This window comes from Charadrius vociferus, unplaced genomic scaffold (genome assembly GCF_000708025.1).
Source record: "Charadrius vociferus isolate BGI_N301 unplaced genomic scaffold, ASM70802v2 scaffold220, whole genome shotgun sequence".
Lineage (NCBI taxonomy): Eukaryota > Metazoa > Chordata > Aves > Charadriiformes > Charadriidae > Charadrius > Charadrius vociferus.
Window position 1 is genome coordinate 1,137,747 of NW_009646506.1, and position 17,253 is coordinate 1,154,999.

A 17,253-nucleotide genomic window follows, 5' to 3' on the forward strand; every position below is an offset into this window, starting at 1 on the left:
TTTAATGTCATACAAGCAATCACATGCTTAAAGCAGTACTTCATATATGGTCCCCATGGGGAGAAAGTACTAAAAACATTTTTTAAAGAGTCTCAATTTAAGCAACCACAAACACTTACCCCTTTGTCTGTTGAACTGACGACCACGAACACCAGTTCTTAGTGTCGGTGGCTGAAGTCTGACACGTCGAAATGGCTTAGGCTGATTACTGCTTGTGTCTGTGAAGGAGTGGAAATGCAGGAAAGAATCTCTGTGTCTAGTACAGTTTCTCAGTGTTAATGTTTACATGATTTGATATGCATTTTGCTCTTGAATTTACTTCAAAATTATGAAGGTGCATCCTTATTTCATTGACATCTCTGATACAAATAAAAGCATCACAACAAGTTTGGGACTTCTTTCATCACTTGTGCTAGCTTGTAAATTGGTAACTCAACAGTGACTTACTTACTGTTCTTTGACAATTTAATTGAATGAGAAGACATTTTTAAATCTGACATCAAACATAACAGTGGATAGAATCACCAAAGTATCAGTAACTGTTGCTCCTTGAAGCATTATTCTCACTATGGCCTATGGTTACTGTGGTACAAGTAAAAATTGATGTCTATAGTCTTAATTGCAAAAAAAAATATGACCTTGCTCAAAGAGTTCTATCAATTAACCCATACCTGCAGATGAACTAGAAGGAGGATCTTGACTAGTAGAAGGAAGATCTGACTCATCAGATGCTTGAACAGATTCTTCTTCTTGCTGGCTATCAATCTCTAGGCCTGCTTCTGAAGTAATTCTAAAAGAGCAGGAGGGGGAGGAAAAACATATAAGTGTATTCCCATAAGGTAAAAAAGCTCAGAAAAAGAAGCATTATCTTGGAGTGGAAAGATTCGTATGCAAATGTCTACCTGGAAATTTGCACAGGTTTTACTCTGTTTTGTTGTGTCCCCGCTGCCCCAATCATGAGAGATTTATCTGCCTTTTAGAAAAATAACAATGTAATTTCCTTGATATGCAGCCCAACTCCAGATGCATATCCAACATACTGTCTTTCACAGGTCATAGAAACTATTTGATAACAATAACTAAAAAACTTAACATGATGGTGGTGTGTACGCTTAGGCAGCAGAAGAATTAAGTGGAGGGACCACCACTGACTGGTTATGCCTAAAGATCACTCATTGGTGCAACAACAAAGTCATTTGGGCTCTGTCTTCAAAAGACAGAAACCAAAAAGCATTATAGGGCTGGAAAAATATTAAACATTCAATGTAGTTTAAATGCAGCTCTCTTTTTGGTGTACATTTTATTTACTTCGATTAGTATATAAAAACTGCTAGGAGATGGTAACTAAAACTCATAAATTGTGGGAACCATCTGTTCTCTACTAGCAACAGACTGACTCGCTCTGCTATCAGGCTAAAAGCCTGTTCCAAACTACAGATTGTTCTGTGAACCATTTGGTTCCTCTATGGATATACTTCTAAAGGTTAGATGGTTTTGTAACAAACAAATTTGAGACCTTAACATTAGAATACCCATCCTATGCTCTATCTACTCATAGACTGTTGCAGTCCAAGTTGGTGCTGCATCAAGAAAAACATGTGGCATATTTAACTTGCAGCAGTAACATTTAATTTTCTTACGACCAAACCTCCTATCCCGGCAATCAGTAGATAAAAGTTCAGGTAAATTGTGAACTATGCATCTATTCTTATTATAGAACCAATAATAAGGTAAAAGATAGCATAAAACGATTATCTATCCCCTTTTAGATTTGTAATATATTTGGTCATAATAAAAAAATAAAGCAATTATTATAAATATTAAAAATTGCACTTGCAAAGTGGAAGACAAAATCATTGGTCTAACAAATTCTAAAGAACTGCTTATTCCCCTCCCTTGTGCTACATCTTTCGTACTTGCACTGCCTTAACTGAATGACTTCGTTGTATATGCTTGCTTTGTAACAAGGAGTGATTTTCTCTATTAGCAAACAGGAAAGCTTTAGCCTTTATTCTCCAAAACCCACTGGGGCCTTTACCATCAGTATTTGACTAGTACAGAACCCTTTGCATTCTGAAAAAATACAGAAATCTTTTTTTTTTGTGTGACTTTTGTATTACCTATGTTAAATGAGAAGGAGAAAATCAGAAGAAAATCTTCACAAAATTACTAAATGCTGTTTGAGCTGTCCTTTCTACCAGAACAGGTTAGATTGAAAATGAATCACAGGCACACTTGGATGAAAACAAGTCATCAAAACTAACATGAAATCAAGTTCTAGTGAACCAAACAAATCACAGTTTACCCTTCAGATTCTGCCTCTGCAAAAACTTCATCCCCATCATCACCAGCTCCAGCCTCTGTAGTGGTAGACAGATTGCCAGTAGATGTTGTAACCATGGGAACTGACTGAGAAGCATGCTCTGAAGCGTCAGCTGATGCACTTTCAGTAAAAACTGTCACTGTACAGGAAATGCAGTTTAATAAACACGGAGTTAGTTTGAATTTCCTACAGAAAATTTATGGAAATCATTGGCACATCGGGGAAAGGGTTACTGGAATACTTCTGATGTGGCAATAAGCACTATAACAATAATAATCAAATTCTTTTCTGGAAAGTCAAGGTTTCCAAGATCTTACTTTAGCCTACAAATTTCTTGCCACTTACCTGGTGCTGCTACTTGTAATGGTGTTGTTGGAACACTACGACCACCTGATTCTTCCTCATGAGCAAGAAATAGTGGAGTTTCATACATTCCTAAACCTGCAACACAGAAAGTTTTAGCGACAATTAAAATAGCCAGCTAAAAACCAGATTAACTGCTGTCTTCTCTCTGTACACTTGATGAAATCCAGTGATTTGTACTTAAATATTGCGCTTTTTATTGTTTTAAGTTGTTTTGATGTACTGCCAGAGTTAATTATAATTTACTGAAAGGTAAAACCTTGATGAAAATATTACTGCTTGTTTTACTTTCATCCTTTCCTTACGCTATTACTTTGCTGTAAGCTTTCTTCAAAGAATAGCATACTGTTCCATGGTGACAGGGATGCAGGGGAATGGGAATGATTCAGGACAACAAAGACAACATTAGGCAAATTGCCTGGCCAACTCTTAGCAGGTAAGGAGATATCCCAAAGTTTTCTTTGCATTTCACGTTTCCCCCTCTTATTTTACTACAGGAAAGCTACAATTAACAGTAAAATTAAAGTTAAACGCCATTCCTTCAACATTTCATTTATCCTTAAATGAAGTTTCTTGTGTTTGGCAGGCAATTTGTCCTACAGAAAATGTCAGCTTCTCTGGTTCACAAGCCTGTTTTTCCCACCTTAAGAGTCACAGGTTTCCACACTTTAATGAGTACCCTAAGTAGAACTGCATTTTACTGACTGCATTATTTGTTTTTCACTCGAAACACCATGGAAAAGAAAGTGCAGAAGTTTACCTCCTTGGGATGCAAGCTGACCAAGATCAGAGTGACTTGAACTAGTTTGTGGCATATCTTCAGGGGGTCCAAATCTGAATCTAGGAACTCCAGCTACCTGGGGGGAACTATCAAAATAAAGATTTAAGGAATTCTGCAATTTTTCCAATGCTCAGGGCTGGGGAGGGTGGGGGGTTGGAGAAGAAAAAAAAGATAACTTTCTGACCAAAACAAGAGAATAAATTATGCATGAGACAAAATAAACTAACACTGACCATAAAAAACAGCTAAACTACTGCTCATTAAATAGCAATTACTTTTTCAAACTTATTTGGACTACATTTGAAATCAGTAAAACAATCCTGAAGAGAATATTCTTTACTTATTCATCCTATGAATTCTCACAGTTAAGTGAATTGCGGAACATGTCCAGAACCATCCCAGATCTGAAAACAGAGATAACTTTTCCTACTTTTATTGGTAATAATTGGGGGGTGGGGTGGAGAGATAAGAATTGAAACAGAAGAACCTGAGGTGGTTTTTTTGATCAATTTCATAAGTCAGTATGTTACAATACATTTGAGATTATCTGCTTCCTAATTTGCTGGTAAGTTTCATGATACACAATTCAAACAACAATTACATATTTGTAGATGCAGTCATCTATCACACTACTTAGCATGTTTTAGCATGTTACTCCAATCACAAGTTCATTTCATTTGAATTTATCTTTGTTACAATGAAAAATGGGAAGAAATAGATGCCTCTTATTTTCTTTACATCTACTTACTGAATGGCTTCTGCAAACCCATCTGTACGATGTGGAACTACAAGAGTTGGTGTGCTTGGAACTGTTCTGTCCTCATCATCAAAGAAGTGTTGCTGCTGGAAAAAAAGCAGAGTGATATGAGAGCCTACAATGTCTTTCCAGTTTCTACCAAAATGAGTGAAAGGTTGGTTTGCTTCTTTCACATTGTCCAGCAAAACAAAGATACATTTAGCTCTAACAAAATTCTTGTCTAATTTCAGACTCTAAATCTGAGCTCATTAGATAGATCGTCCTTAAAGGCAATAAAACAACCCAAACGAAACCAAAATAAAAACTATACACTTGCAGGGCAACCATCTTTCAAAGGATTTTTAAACATCTACTCCATGAGATCATTCTACCATGAAAGTGCCACACCTCCCTGTTGACTACAGAGGAATCTTAGGGTGATGCATTCATAAACATAAAGGAATCATCTGTCTTAATCTGTACCGCTGCAATGTACCTAGCATACGGGATTTTTCAAAATGTTAATCTGTTCCCTATAGACTTGTGTCCTCTGTTCCTGCATTGCCTACAAAGACAGAAACCTCAGCTCCCTCTTCCCTCACCCTCCACGAGGCATTGTCTTCATCTCCCTGTGTTTCTCCCATATCTTTCAAACCTTTCTCTCTGTACTACCCGTAAGGTCCCTCCCATGTGCTTAGTTACTGTGCAGGCAAAAAGTAGTAAAGTACTGAGCCCAGTCTCAACAAGAAATTGAGTAGTGCATACAAGTAAGCCAATCAGAATCAAAAAATCTGAGCTGATCTCAAAAAAGATACTTTTTTAGACAGTCTCTCTCCCCTCCCTCACTGAACTTGCATTCGTTCTGTCAAATACAGCTGAAGTTGAATAAAGGGTTCAAAATTAGCTGAAGGAGACAGACAGAAAGCATAAATTAGCCTTGTTCCTTTAGAATGAGGCTGAAAACGTTTTATTAATTTTTCCAGTCACATATCCACTTTAAAAACTGATTCTAAAACCAAGTAATTGAAACTGCCTTGAACAAAACCAATTTAACCTCTTTTGAAGAGCTTTACCTTCCTGGGACTTGTCTAGTATTTGCCTTCCATTAGCACAGAAATTAACAGGACTAAGATACTAACTGCAAGGCTACAGCAACCATCCCATCCCTGAAGTCCGTAGCTAGACTTGTTTAAAAAAAACCCAACAAAACCCCAAGAGTTATGAACATTCCCTCAATGCAGGCTTTTAGTAGAAGACTTTTGTATACTTACCATCCCACCTATACCAGGAGTCAGTTGAAGTCCACGCCCCACCGACTGTCTTCGAGTCATCTGGATTCTCTTCAGAGTAAAATAAAAATAGTGTGAATGCTTTCCTGGAATTCTAATAACATACAATTGTTCAATCAGAGCCAAGGATCATGGCTAAACAAGTAAGCGTAACAATTACATGTCAGTGTACAACACTGCTCAGTACAGCATCATCTCTTCTTAGAGAACAGACCATGGCAGCAGCTAAGTCACATCTCGTATCTGCTGCCCGGTCTAATCATGAAAGAGAACCATGTAGGTTTAAACTCTGGGTAAGTGACATTACCATTCTACTCAACTTTCTACTGAGGACAGAAAACTTGAACGCAGTAATATTGTGGCCCCACACCTTAGAGCAAGTTAATGGTAAAGGACAATTTCAATCAGGATATTTTTGCAAAATTCAGGTTGTAATGTTTTAATTTACAAAAATCTATAGGTCTAGGTCAAAGCATAATCGTGGGTTGTGAATCAGTGAATCGTACTCACTGACTGTGAAAGGTTTAGCTTAGAAAATGAATGGCAACATCCCTTTGCCCAGTCTGCATTGGGGTAGAGACTAATAAAAACCCCTGCCAATCTGCCTAAGTTACAACCTGATAAGCAGTCACTGAAGAATTTCAAGACACAAATCCATCACGAGTGCCTTACTGCTTTTAATGTTTCCCGTACAGCCATAATCTGCAGGATGAGACACGTTAAGTCAGTTTGCTCAGCTACCATTTTTAGGATGCTAAATAGATGTCACCTATTTTTACAATACGCCGAGTACTTAAGTTTTATTTAGAAGAAATCATACCGTAATTTTTTTAAAGTGTTCTGAAACACTAGAGATGGTTTATACCTGTACTGGGGGACCCAGTTCTTGAGGAGGAGCATGAATAGTTAGTCGTGGGGGCAGTGGATGTGGTGGTCTGCGTGGTGACTGTGGGGGTCGAGGGGTCTGTCTCTCCGAGGCAGACGATGGCTGCTGCTCTCTTGAATTTTCATGAGGAAAAGTGGACTCCGCAGCACTTGTACTCCCTTCTCCTAAAACATAGAGAAGTATACAGGACTAAATCCACGCTCTCCCATCTAAGTTAAAAACAAGAAGGCAAGTCTTCAAATTCTGCTACCACATTAACACAGACATTTTTACTGTTGCAAGACTGGGGACAGGTCAGTACTGTTATTTAAAATTACTTAAAAAATAAGACTTGTGCAAGCTATGTCAAGACCAGCACCAAAACAAACTTTTGATTATTCAAGTGCTGATTTAGAGAAAGGAGATTAATCTACTGAGCCTTCAACAGCAGTCTTCACAGCAACCAGAGCTTGAAGTGTTTTCAAAGGATTGCAGAATATACCCAAAAAAAACCACTTCAAAAGAATCTACATTTCAGGTTAAAATGGTCGTTAGTGCACATTTTAACACATGCAAAACAGCTTCTACATTTTCCCCCCTTACAGACTTAGACTTTGAAGAAACATAGGATAACCATACCACTGTTTTGAGAATCTGCTGCCCTCTGGTTGCTTTCACCTCCTCCCATGCTTTCCTCAGTTTCTGTTCCAGGATCTGTACCATCAGCACCCTAAAAAACCACATAAACATAATATGACTTAGCACTAAACAACTTACAGGAGAGAGAATATAAAAGCAGCAAATAAGTATTCAGAAAGTAAACAAAGTAAAATATATTAAAATCTTAAAATATTTCTGTAAATATATACAGTCAGGTAAACATATTCAAGTATGAGATTTCAGATGTTTTGCATATCTGTATATATACAAATGTGAACAATGTAGCCATCATGATTTAATAGTAATAGACAATGAAATATAAAGCTTCTGCAGAAACTGCCTTACTAGCTTTGCAACTACAGCATTTGTTGCTGGCTCCTGTACTTCTCATTTTCATTCAGCCATCTGAAACATTCAAAGTTGGCTTTTATTTTGAAAACACCAGTTATAACAGAAATTACCAGCAACCCCAATTTTCTGGGATGAATTCATACTAAGATTTTCTCTTTCAAGTATTTAAAACTGTGCAGATGCATTACAACACTGATTTATTCCAAGAAATATAACAAGTTATTAACAAAGGTAAAGTACAAATCTCACCTCAGCATCATCAGCTTCATATCCATCGTTACCATCAGCACTACCAGTTCCTTCATTACTGTCATCACCTTCATCTCCCATCCCTGTGTCTTCATCATCATCCTCATCTTCCTCTTCCTCATCCTCATAATCCTATGACAAGACCATAAAAAAGCCTTAAAGAAGTGGAGGAAGTATAGTGGAATAATTTCAAATCTTGAAGTGGTACATTTCACTTTGTGGTACACAGACCACCTCTGTCTGTGGATCTCTTTGTGAAGATGTTCAGCATTTATTATCCACAGAGTAGATGTATGTATTTTTTGATTGCTGTGGTAAGTTACCTTGGCTGGCTGCCAGACCTCGACCCAGCCACTCCCTCCCTCTTCAACAGGACAAGGGTAGAAAATAAGACGGAAAAGCTTGAGGGTCAAGATAAAGCCAGGCAGATCACTTACCAATTACTGTTACTGGTAAAACAGATTTAGCTCATATAAAACTAATTTAATTTGTTGCCCATTAAAAATGGAGTTGGATGGTGAGAAACTGACAAAAACTAGAACACCTTCCACCCACCCCCTTCTTCCCAGGCTCAACTTCACTCCCTCATTCCCAGCTCCTCTTCTTCCTTCCCCAGCCCAAGCAGGGCAGAGGGGACAAGGAATGGGAGACTGTCGTCAGTCCATAGCAGTTTCTTTCTGCTGCTCCTTCCTCCTCACGCTTTTTCCCCCTGCTCCAGTGTGAGTCCTCTCCACAGACTACAGTCCTTCAAGAACTAGTCCAGTAGGTCCTTCCTAATGAAGGGCTGCCATCCATCAGGATAAACCTGCTCCTGCATTGGCTCTTCTTCATGGGCCACAGTTCCTGCCAGTAGAGCCTACTCCGCCATGGGCTGCAGTTTCCTCCAGGGAATATCCTCCTCTCCACAGGCTGCAGGGAAACACCCGGTCTGTTGTGGACTACCAGAAATATCTGCTCCAATGCCTGGAGCACCTCCTCCTCCTCATTCTTCTTTCACTTCTGTGTTCGCAGGATTATTTCTCACTTCCCCCCCGCCTCCCAGCCTCTCCTCAGAGGCCACCCCTGCATGTCAAATAGTCACAGATAATCTAGAGGCACTGTGGAATTTTATGACTTCAAATATATCAAGCTGAATTAGCGAGTATCTTTAAAACACTAGAATCTCAGGCTACATAAATACAGTAAAAAAAAAATAATAATTGATTAAGTCAGTCCTGCCAGGTGAGCTTTACATCTGATCACAGACAAAATCATAAATAAAGTAGTTCATAAACAAAGTAATTCCATGATAAACATACTTCCTGCTCGCCTTCATTTTCTTCATCATCATCATCTTCATCATCACTATCAATTACAATGACATCATCTCTCTTGGACTGGCCATCCTGAGATGAAGAAGTATTTTGTTGATCTGACTGAAGAGGTCCAAGATCTATTGGGATAGACTGGGAAGTTTCTTCACTATCCTCCATGGGAGTGTACTCTCCCTGTGTGACACCCTGTAAAAGATAAAAATAAATTACCAGAAGAAACAAAATGAAATGCAGCATATACAATTCTTAAAATGCTGTTCAGAAAGTATTTATAAGAGTTTCCTGTTTCCACTCCTAGTTCTCAACCTCAACCAAATGAAGGGCTGCTCTGCAACAAATATTTTGTCCTTCACTTCCAAATCTGATTTGGGATGGGTGCCATCATTAGGGATACTTTATTCATGTATGATGCATTTGAATGCACATCAATAAAAAGCTGCTGTCTAAATGTTTACCCATCTATTTCAGATAACCAAGGAGGTATCACCAACACCTGCACAATAAGCAAATGTAAATACACAGAGCATTGTTGATAGCTAAGGAAGCACTCTGCCCTTACTTCACATCCAGCCGGAACAATTGCCTGGTTACTCAGAGAGGCACCCTCTGAGCACTCCACCAACACTGCAGTTACTGTCACTGCACAAGACTGCTGATGGGACAACAAGAAGAGAAACAGAAACAGACTCTGATGCTTAAAAGAGAAACACTAGTTATTGCTGTTTATTAATACCTAACCAATATAGGAGAGGACAAAAGAGAATGCTACAGATGACTGTCACCAATCAATTATAGACAACTAAAAGTCTCCCCAGGATCAAGGAACAACCATCCCTCTGTTCTAAGCATGAACTCTGAGCTGCTGGTTTAGAGTTCTTTTGGTCTGGAGGATCAGTAACGCAATTCACATGATAGCCAGACCACAGAGCTAGTAAATAGTTCTCTTTCCATTCAGCACGTATGTACATTCAAAATACTTGAACCAAATCGGGCAAGTATGATTAGAGGTGTTCAGAAAAATATGCATCAGGGAGAGTCCTCCACAACCTCTTTTGAAAAAAAAAAAAAAAAAAAAGAATAAAGAAAAAAAATAATTCAGGACTCTACCACATACATTCTGTAGCATTCAAGGCTTTTGGTTTAGGTACGATAACTAGGTTCTGTTATTTTCTGAACATGCCACTTTAATGGTGCAGCAGAGGGCTGTCTAGCAGCAGAATCCAAGTAATAACAGAGTACTACAACTGCTAATTAAAGAACATTTAAAGATACCTGTGGAATAGAAAGCACACAGCTGGGATTTAATGGGGAGATAAATGTTTGTCATACCTTTTAAACATGTAAAGGTTATGAGGGAAAAAATGACTGACTAAAGACTCGGTACCCACCAATGCTCAGACCTCTACATCTCAGCTTCACTATAGAAAACTAGGGTTAAGGACACTAGGATTTCTAAAACAACATATGGAATCACAATTCAAAATTGCAAAGCTTCATTAACATTCTGAATGCTCTTATATAGGTATATGCAGAGTGCAATAAAAATTGAGTACCTATCCTCAAACACTGCAAGTCTAAACTTTAAAAGGTTATATAAGTGGTTACCACTGGAAACCTGCAGGATTTGAGATTTCACTTCTAAAAATATTGAGAGCTGGGGAGTAGGGGGGGAAGACAGCTATTTCTCCTGAAATGAAAATTTTCTTCTTTTCAAATATGCTTACTTCTCCAATTGAGTCTTGTGAGTCTTGATTGTATGTTTGAGTTTCTACCTCACCATCAGTGCTCTCTTCTGCTGTTACTTCCTCCTGAAAGAACATATATTTTTCTTGTTTAAAACACATCATTAGCCCTAAAGTTTGGTTCTTTACTGTGTTTGAGATTTTTTTTTACTTTTTTAAAAAGTTATCTTTTCCACAAAGATCATGGGCAACATTTTGTTCCCCTTTCGCTATTATTCCTTAGCTCTGCTTTTATCTAGCACCTCATCGCTCCGCTCTGGAGAAATACAATTTCCCCACTGAACAGTCCACTGGACCTCAGTGTCTCTAAATTTTTTCATGACCAAAACACAAATCCTCAAGGTTTCCCATTCCACCTCCATCCTCTCAGCTAATTAAGTGATAATGTACTTATACAATCTTGCCCTTTTCTGGGCATCCCAAATTTCTCACACCAATACTTCATACGCACCTCCTGTAAGCTTTTTCATGGAACTCATCTTGGCTTCCCTGTCATCTCCTCAAGTACACTGTATTTTATTCCAGAATAACTGTAGATAATGACTTTCCAGACCACACTGAAAAATGTTCTAACTACTTCCTCCTCAATGCTAGGATATAGGCCTCTCTCTTCCATCCTAGAGTTCATTAGATTTGCATCATTCATTGCAAGTGTTACAACCTCTGCCTCTTACAGTACCCAAACATAACTGCTTCCTCCCTGACAGATTATAAAGTCACATTAAGAATTAACTGACTTGCTCTGAAATAATATAATTGTTCTTTCCATTAAAATCTTCCAAAGGGACAGATTAAGTAGTAGCATTTTATGTTCTTGCAAACCTCAGGTCCAACTCTCTGTATGCTTCTCAGTTTCTTTGGAAGAGGTACATCCACTGTTTCCTCTGAAATTTGGTCTGAGTTTTCCACAGTGTTATCCTCCTCTTCCTCTCGTGGACGTTTAGACAGTGAAGAACTTGGGGTAGCTGAAACTTAAGAGAGCCTCTCAGTTATTTTCAGAACAACAAATGCACAAAATAGAAAATCAAAAGGTTTGGTATTTTACTCTGGAGGATTGCCTCTTTTTCTGCACAGAATGATAACAAATAGAATCAGAGAGAATCACTCCGTGCCATTTCCTAGGACATGAAAACATCAGCCCCTTTTGTTACAAGTGTTCTGCTCTAGGACCTGTATTCACAACCTAATTGACCCCAAATGTAAGCTTTAGGAAACAACTAAAATATTTTTTCCAACATCCTTGCTTTTGACAAGTACACCTAAAAGTTTAACAGCTGGGAAACAAAAAAAAGCAGTTTACAAAAGTGTATTTTGGGGAATAAATATTCTACACCAAAATCTACACTATGTAGGGCAAACGTGCAACAGTGTATCACACTGAGTGGCTTTAGAGTTCTCTATATTTTACATTCCAGCTTAAGTAGCTTACTCACAACTCCTAAAATTAACACTGCTCCAACAGCACCATAGAAACAGAAGCAGCAAGGTTTAACATATTAAACCCCAGTACTGCTCTGAATAGATAAACAAACGTGAGTTTTTCTTTGCAACTTTAAGGAACAAGTGACAACAGCATTCCAGAGATACCATTTCTGAAGGTTTAAGAAAGCAGACGAAGCTCAGAAGTTTGTACAACAGGCAATAAACTAAGGGGGGGCGGGGGGGAAGAAAGAGCCAATTCTTTTGCTGAAGTTAGGCCTGGTTTGACAAGGGTCCAATTAAAAGGAACTACTCAAAAACATAGGCCTATAAATAAAACCAACCTGTGCCAAACACTGCTGTAGAAGTGGAGGGCCTCTCTATTTGAGAGCTCTGTACAACTTCTACAATGGCAGGGGATGGCTCTTGATTAGCGGGCTCAATCTGAGGATGACTTTGCTGAGTGGGCTGCACAAAAGCAGTCGCTTGCGTCTGCTGCTGAACAGTCAAGATGGGCTGAGAGAGAGACGTCTGAACATTGGGACTGGTGGAACGCACAGACCCACTAGTGCTTCCAAAGACTGGAACATGCTCCACAGGTCCTTCTGATTGCATAGCTGAAAGGCAAACAGCAGCACATTCAACTGTCTTCATATTATCTAATACAGTTTACATTCTCCATTTCAGAATGCCCTAAATAAACTGATTCAATGTGTTGCAGACTGAGTTAACATTGCTTACACCCGTCTTCAGTTGAGGAATCATGAATTTTGTTGCAACAGAAGTAGTCATAAACATGCAACACTGAAAGAGATGCAGGGACAATAAAACTATTTGAGGTACTTTCAAATTAATAATTACCAAGATTTCAAAGCAAAGGTAGCATTTGTGATTACTGTAGATCCTTATACTATACTAAAATGCTTACCTTCCTGAGTCTCCACCTGCGTTGTAGGCATAACTGTTGCTGTTGGAGTAGTGGTAGGATTAGTGACTGTAGCAGGAGTAACCATTGGACGGATACTGGCTCTTGGAGTAGACTTATTCCCAGCTATTGCAGCAGCAGTCACCTTACTTGGAGTTGACACAACAGGAGTTGGTTTGATATTTGCTGTTGGTGGATCTGAAGTGCTAGCACTGAAAAACAGGATGTTGGTTTCATCATGGTAGTGCAAAAAGCAGATTTTAAAAATACCAAATGCAAATATATCATCATAGCCGGAAATACTAATTTTTAAAGGTTTAAAATTTGAAAGTCTGACAAGGGCATAATGAATTGTCTTCCAAAACTTGTTTATAGTTAAAAAAAAAAAAAGACCCATTATGTCATCAGTAGCATTTTGTCCAGCACAGAGGTGTGACAGGTTTCTTCAAAGGTAATCAACTAGAAATCTGTAAGCAAATCAAAAAGAGCAGTGCATAGCTTGTACTGTTACCTGTGCTGGGTCTTTGTTACAGTGAGTAAATACATCCTACATTAAAACTCACTGATTTGCTCAACATCACCTCTTGGTTGAGACAAGAATAAGCCAAGAGTCATTTTTTAAAGCCTTCCTTTCAAAAGGATGCTGTCATAAAAAATGAAAGGGAGCTTGTCATCTAAACTTAGTAATACAGTAGTATTTCCCATTTTAGAGCTTAGTCATTTGACTATTTTTTCTGTTGTTAGAGTTACTGTTTAGTTCGTTTCTCATTTTTGAGATTCTTGCACAAAGAGGATCCCTCCACAAAACCAAAAAGGTTAAAGGTAACAATCAAAACTGTACAACTTCAAGAATCTTGAAGTCTGAAAACATCTGAAAAATCTTTTTTGTTTCCCGGATAGTTAGCGGTAGTTCTGTTCCTGCTAGTTAGTATGACAATTTAACAACTTAAAAGCTTTATTGATTAACTGTAGCTGAGAAAACTGGAGGATCACATTACATCAATCAGTATATTCAAAGGTGCTTAAGAAAAATTGTGAAAAGCCAGTGGTTTACTAAAAAGGAGAGCAATGAGATAAAGACAAAACCAAGAAACACCAATCACAGAAATTCCACAAAACCCCCAAACCGTTCAACTCACATTCCTCTTTCACCTGAAGCTGGAGTAGACTTGAGTGAGATTTGCCTCTGCTGTTCTGGGACCTATTAAGTAAGAAACAGTATCATGCCATGTACATACAAAAAAGAGCGAGCAACTTGGTAAATTACTTCAGCAGACAGATCTCTTTATTAACACTAGTTTCTCTAAAAGACTTGTTAGAGTATCTAGTCAGACCCCAAGATTATTGCAAATTCTCTAAAACAAATCACACCAGTCATACCAAGTATGTAAACCAATTCTGTAATTTCTCAGGTATCTTCTGAAGCTACCGAGACAACACAAGTTAGAACCAATTACACTGAATACATAGATAAAAATACAAAAACAGAGAGCAGAGTGCAAACAGTTCATTGGCCAATTTACAGTGAATGATATAACTGTAGACTTGTTAGCACTGGGAATTCTGACTATGGCAGGAAATAAGTTTTAAATTAAGTTCTGAGTCCTTACTAAAGCCAACTTGTGTATTTCCAAAACCAGTGAACAGTGGGACTTGAATAGCACACAGTTTCATAGAATCATAGACTGGCTTGCGCTGGAAGGGACCTTAAAGATCATCTAGTTCCAACCCCCCTGCCACAGGCAGGGACACCTTCCACTAGACCAGGTTACTTAATGCCCCATCCACCCTGGCCTTGAACACTTCCAGGGATGGGGCATCCACAACCTCTCTGGGCAACCTGTGCCAGTATCTCACCACCCTCACAGTAAAGAATTTCTTCCTAATAGTTAATCTAAATCTACCCTCTTTCAGTTTAAAACCATTACACTTCATCCTATCACTACACTCCCTGATAAAGAATCCCTCCCCCTTCTTTCCTGTAGGCCCCTTTAGGTACTGGAAGGCTGCTATAAGATCTCCCCAGAGCCTTCTCTTCTCCAGGCTGAATAACCCCAACTCTCTCAGCCTGTTCGCACAGGAGAGTGGCTCCAGCCCTCTGATGATCTTCATGGCCCTCCTCTGGACTTGATCCAACAGGTCCATGTCCTTCTCATGTTGGGGGCTCCAGAACTGGATGCACGGTCTCACCAGAGTAGAGTAGAGGGGCAGAATCACGTCCCTTGACCTGCTGGCCACGCTTCTTTTGATGCAGCTCAAGATATGGTTGGCATTCTGGGCTGCGAGTCATATTGAGCTTCTCCTCTTTAACCAACACTCCCAAGTCCTTCTCCTCAGGGCTGCTCTCAATCCATTCTCTGCCCGGCCTGTATTTGTGCTTCAGATTGTCCCAACACACATGCAGGACCTTGCACTTTGCCTTGTTGAACTTCATGAGGTTTGCACAGGCCCACGTCTCAAGCCTGTCCACATCCCCTGGATGGCATTGCTTCCCTCCAGCATTTCAACTGCACCACACAGCTTGGTGTCGCAGCAAACTTGCTGAGGGTGCACTCAATCCCACTTGTCCATGTTGCCGATAAAGATGTCAAACAGCAACTGGTCCCGGTGAAGCGGTGAAGTGGTTCTGCAAGGGCACTTCAGGCTTCAGGGGAAGTCTCTTCCCCATGATTGTCCTTGCCATTGCAAGCTTCCATTCTTCTGCATTACTGGCCGCCATCCCTTCTGTGTGTGCCAGTGGAGAGTTTTCGGTCGTTTGGCTGTGGGTCCATTGCATACTGCGCTTGGAACCAGCTATCTAACACCTTCTCAGTCTCCCCAGTGCTACGCAGCCTCTTCACCGCCTCCTGCAGCTCAGCCATCTGCTGCAGGAGGTTCCCACCTGGGCAAGCAGGTTTGCTGCCTATTCCTGCCCCATGAGAAAGGTTGAGGCACTTCCTGCAGTCTGAGGTCTGCACTGCAGCCTCTCCCTTCAGCAGCTCCATCTGGGTGGAGGCATTGGCCACTGCTGGGGTTGATGGTGCAGACCTCCCAGACAGAGGTGCAGCCTTTGCCCTCCAACAAGTGCCCACCATTCTACCTTGAGGGTCAGGTAGGATGAGTAACCTTGACCTCTGCAGATGGTCACAGAATGATGCCTGGTTGCTGGGTTACGTGTCCTTCAAGTCTCCCACTTGGCCAGTGGAATGCCCCTCCTTCGAAGAGGCACCCTTCCTGCATGCCCTGCCATGCAAACTGACACGCTGCACCCTGGCTGATGCACCATGCTCTGTTTGCCCGCTCTGTTCGCAGCACTCAGTTTGTTGGGCTCACTGGGGTTTTTAAAAAAAAAAAAAAAAAAAAAAAATTTAAAAGTGTAGGAATCCTATGACAAGAACTTCCACCTGCTATTTAGGATGTTTAGAAAAAACATCTTCACATAAAGTAGCCTTGAGTATTAACTACTGTATACACAAAACCAAACCAAGTTGGACAATGGTACTCATACTGACAGCTGTTGTTCCGGTTCAGTCATGAGACATGCAAGCTGTTTGTTTCCTCTCTCACAGCCAGCAAAAAGGATTTTGTACCTTATTTGTAGACTCCGGTGGCTCGTCTCGCTGTTCGTGGTGTCGCTCTTGCTGCTCTCTAAGCTCTCTTTCCAGACGGCATATTCGACCTTCATACTGTGATTTGAGTGCGCTCATCCGCACCTCCAATTCAGTCTTCTGCTCTTCTAATGAACTGCTCTTTTGCTTCCACTCTTCATTTTCTTTTGTTAGCTGTTCCTTTGTACCTAAATGAACAGGAAAGAATCCAGTCTTACCACTGTAAAGCTGCCTACTAAGTTTGCATGCTGAATGCTTATCTGTCTTTGCTTGTCTATCTTAATAGGTCACTAAAGTATTTTGAAATCTTAAAAATGTTGAGCTATTGATGGAGCTCTTAGAGGTAATTCTAACTTTCACATGTCATTTTTCTAATTAAAAATATCTAATAAGTATTTATAAATAAAAATTTAAATTAGAAAGTAGTCACAAAAGAACGGGACATTTTCAGCAAGCTCTTACACCATCATTCCTCTCAACAACTAAAAACAGAGGAAGCAGTATGTTTTGCACCTGTACACTTAGGGGAGGGAAGAATTACCCGAGTTGTTAGTACAGTCAATCTGTGCTAATCAAAAAAAGGATCACCTTAGCTGGCCAAAACTAATCAAAACTTCCCCACCCTCCATGTACAGCTAGTTACATACTTT

At 39.7% G+C, this 17,253-nt stretch overlaps 1 protein-coding gene across 1 annotated transcript in view; it reads right to left on the reverse strand.

Annotated features, from left to right (window-relative positions):
* TPR (translocated promoter region, nuclear basket protein) overlaps nucleotides 1-17,253 on the reverse strand; it is a 41,701-nt gene that overhangs the window by 1,131 nt on the left and 23,317 nt on the right. The window contains exons 34-50 of the mRNA XM_009884527.1: nucleotides 16,586-16,791; nucleotides 14,156-14,217; nucleotides 13,020-13,228; nucleotides 12,436-12,708; nucleotides 11,495-11,643; nucleotides 10,655-10,738; nucleotides 8,916-9,116; nucleotides 7,618-7,749; nucleotides 6,997-7,087; nucleotides 6,358-6,542; nucleotides 5,475-5,543; nucleotides 4,216-4,310; nucleotides 3,447-3,553; nucleotides 2,669-2,764; nucleotides 2,306-2,462; nucleotides 672-790; nucleotides 120-218 (exon numbers count right to left, since the gene is read on the reverse strand). Coding sequence (XP_009882829.1) covers nucleotides 120-218; nucleotides 672-790; nucleotides 2,306-2,462; nucleotides 2,669-2,764; nucleotides 3,447-3,553; nucleotides 4,216-4,310; nucleotides 5,475-5,543; nucleotides 6,358-6,542; nucleotides 6,997-7,087; nucleotides 7,618-7,749; nucleotides 8,916-9,116; nucleotides 10,655-10,738; nucleotides 11,495-11,643; nucleotides 12,436-12,708; nucleotides 13,020-13,228; nucleotides 14,156-14,217; nucleotides 16,586-16,791 — 2,334 coding nt within the window. The remainder of the gene's footprint in view (nucleotides 1-119; nucleotides 219-671; nucleotides 791-2,305; nucleotides 2,463-2,668; nucleotides 2,765-3,446; nucleotides 3,554-4,215; nucleotides 4,311-5,474; nucleotides 5,544-6,357; nucleotides 6,543-6,996; nucleotides 7,088-7,617; nucleotides 7,750-8,915; nucleotides 9,117-10,654; nucleotides 10,739-11,494; nucleotides 11,644-12,435; nucleotides 12,709-13,019; nucleotides 13,229-14,155; nucleotides 14,218-16,585; nucleotides 16,792-17,253) is intronic.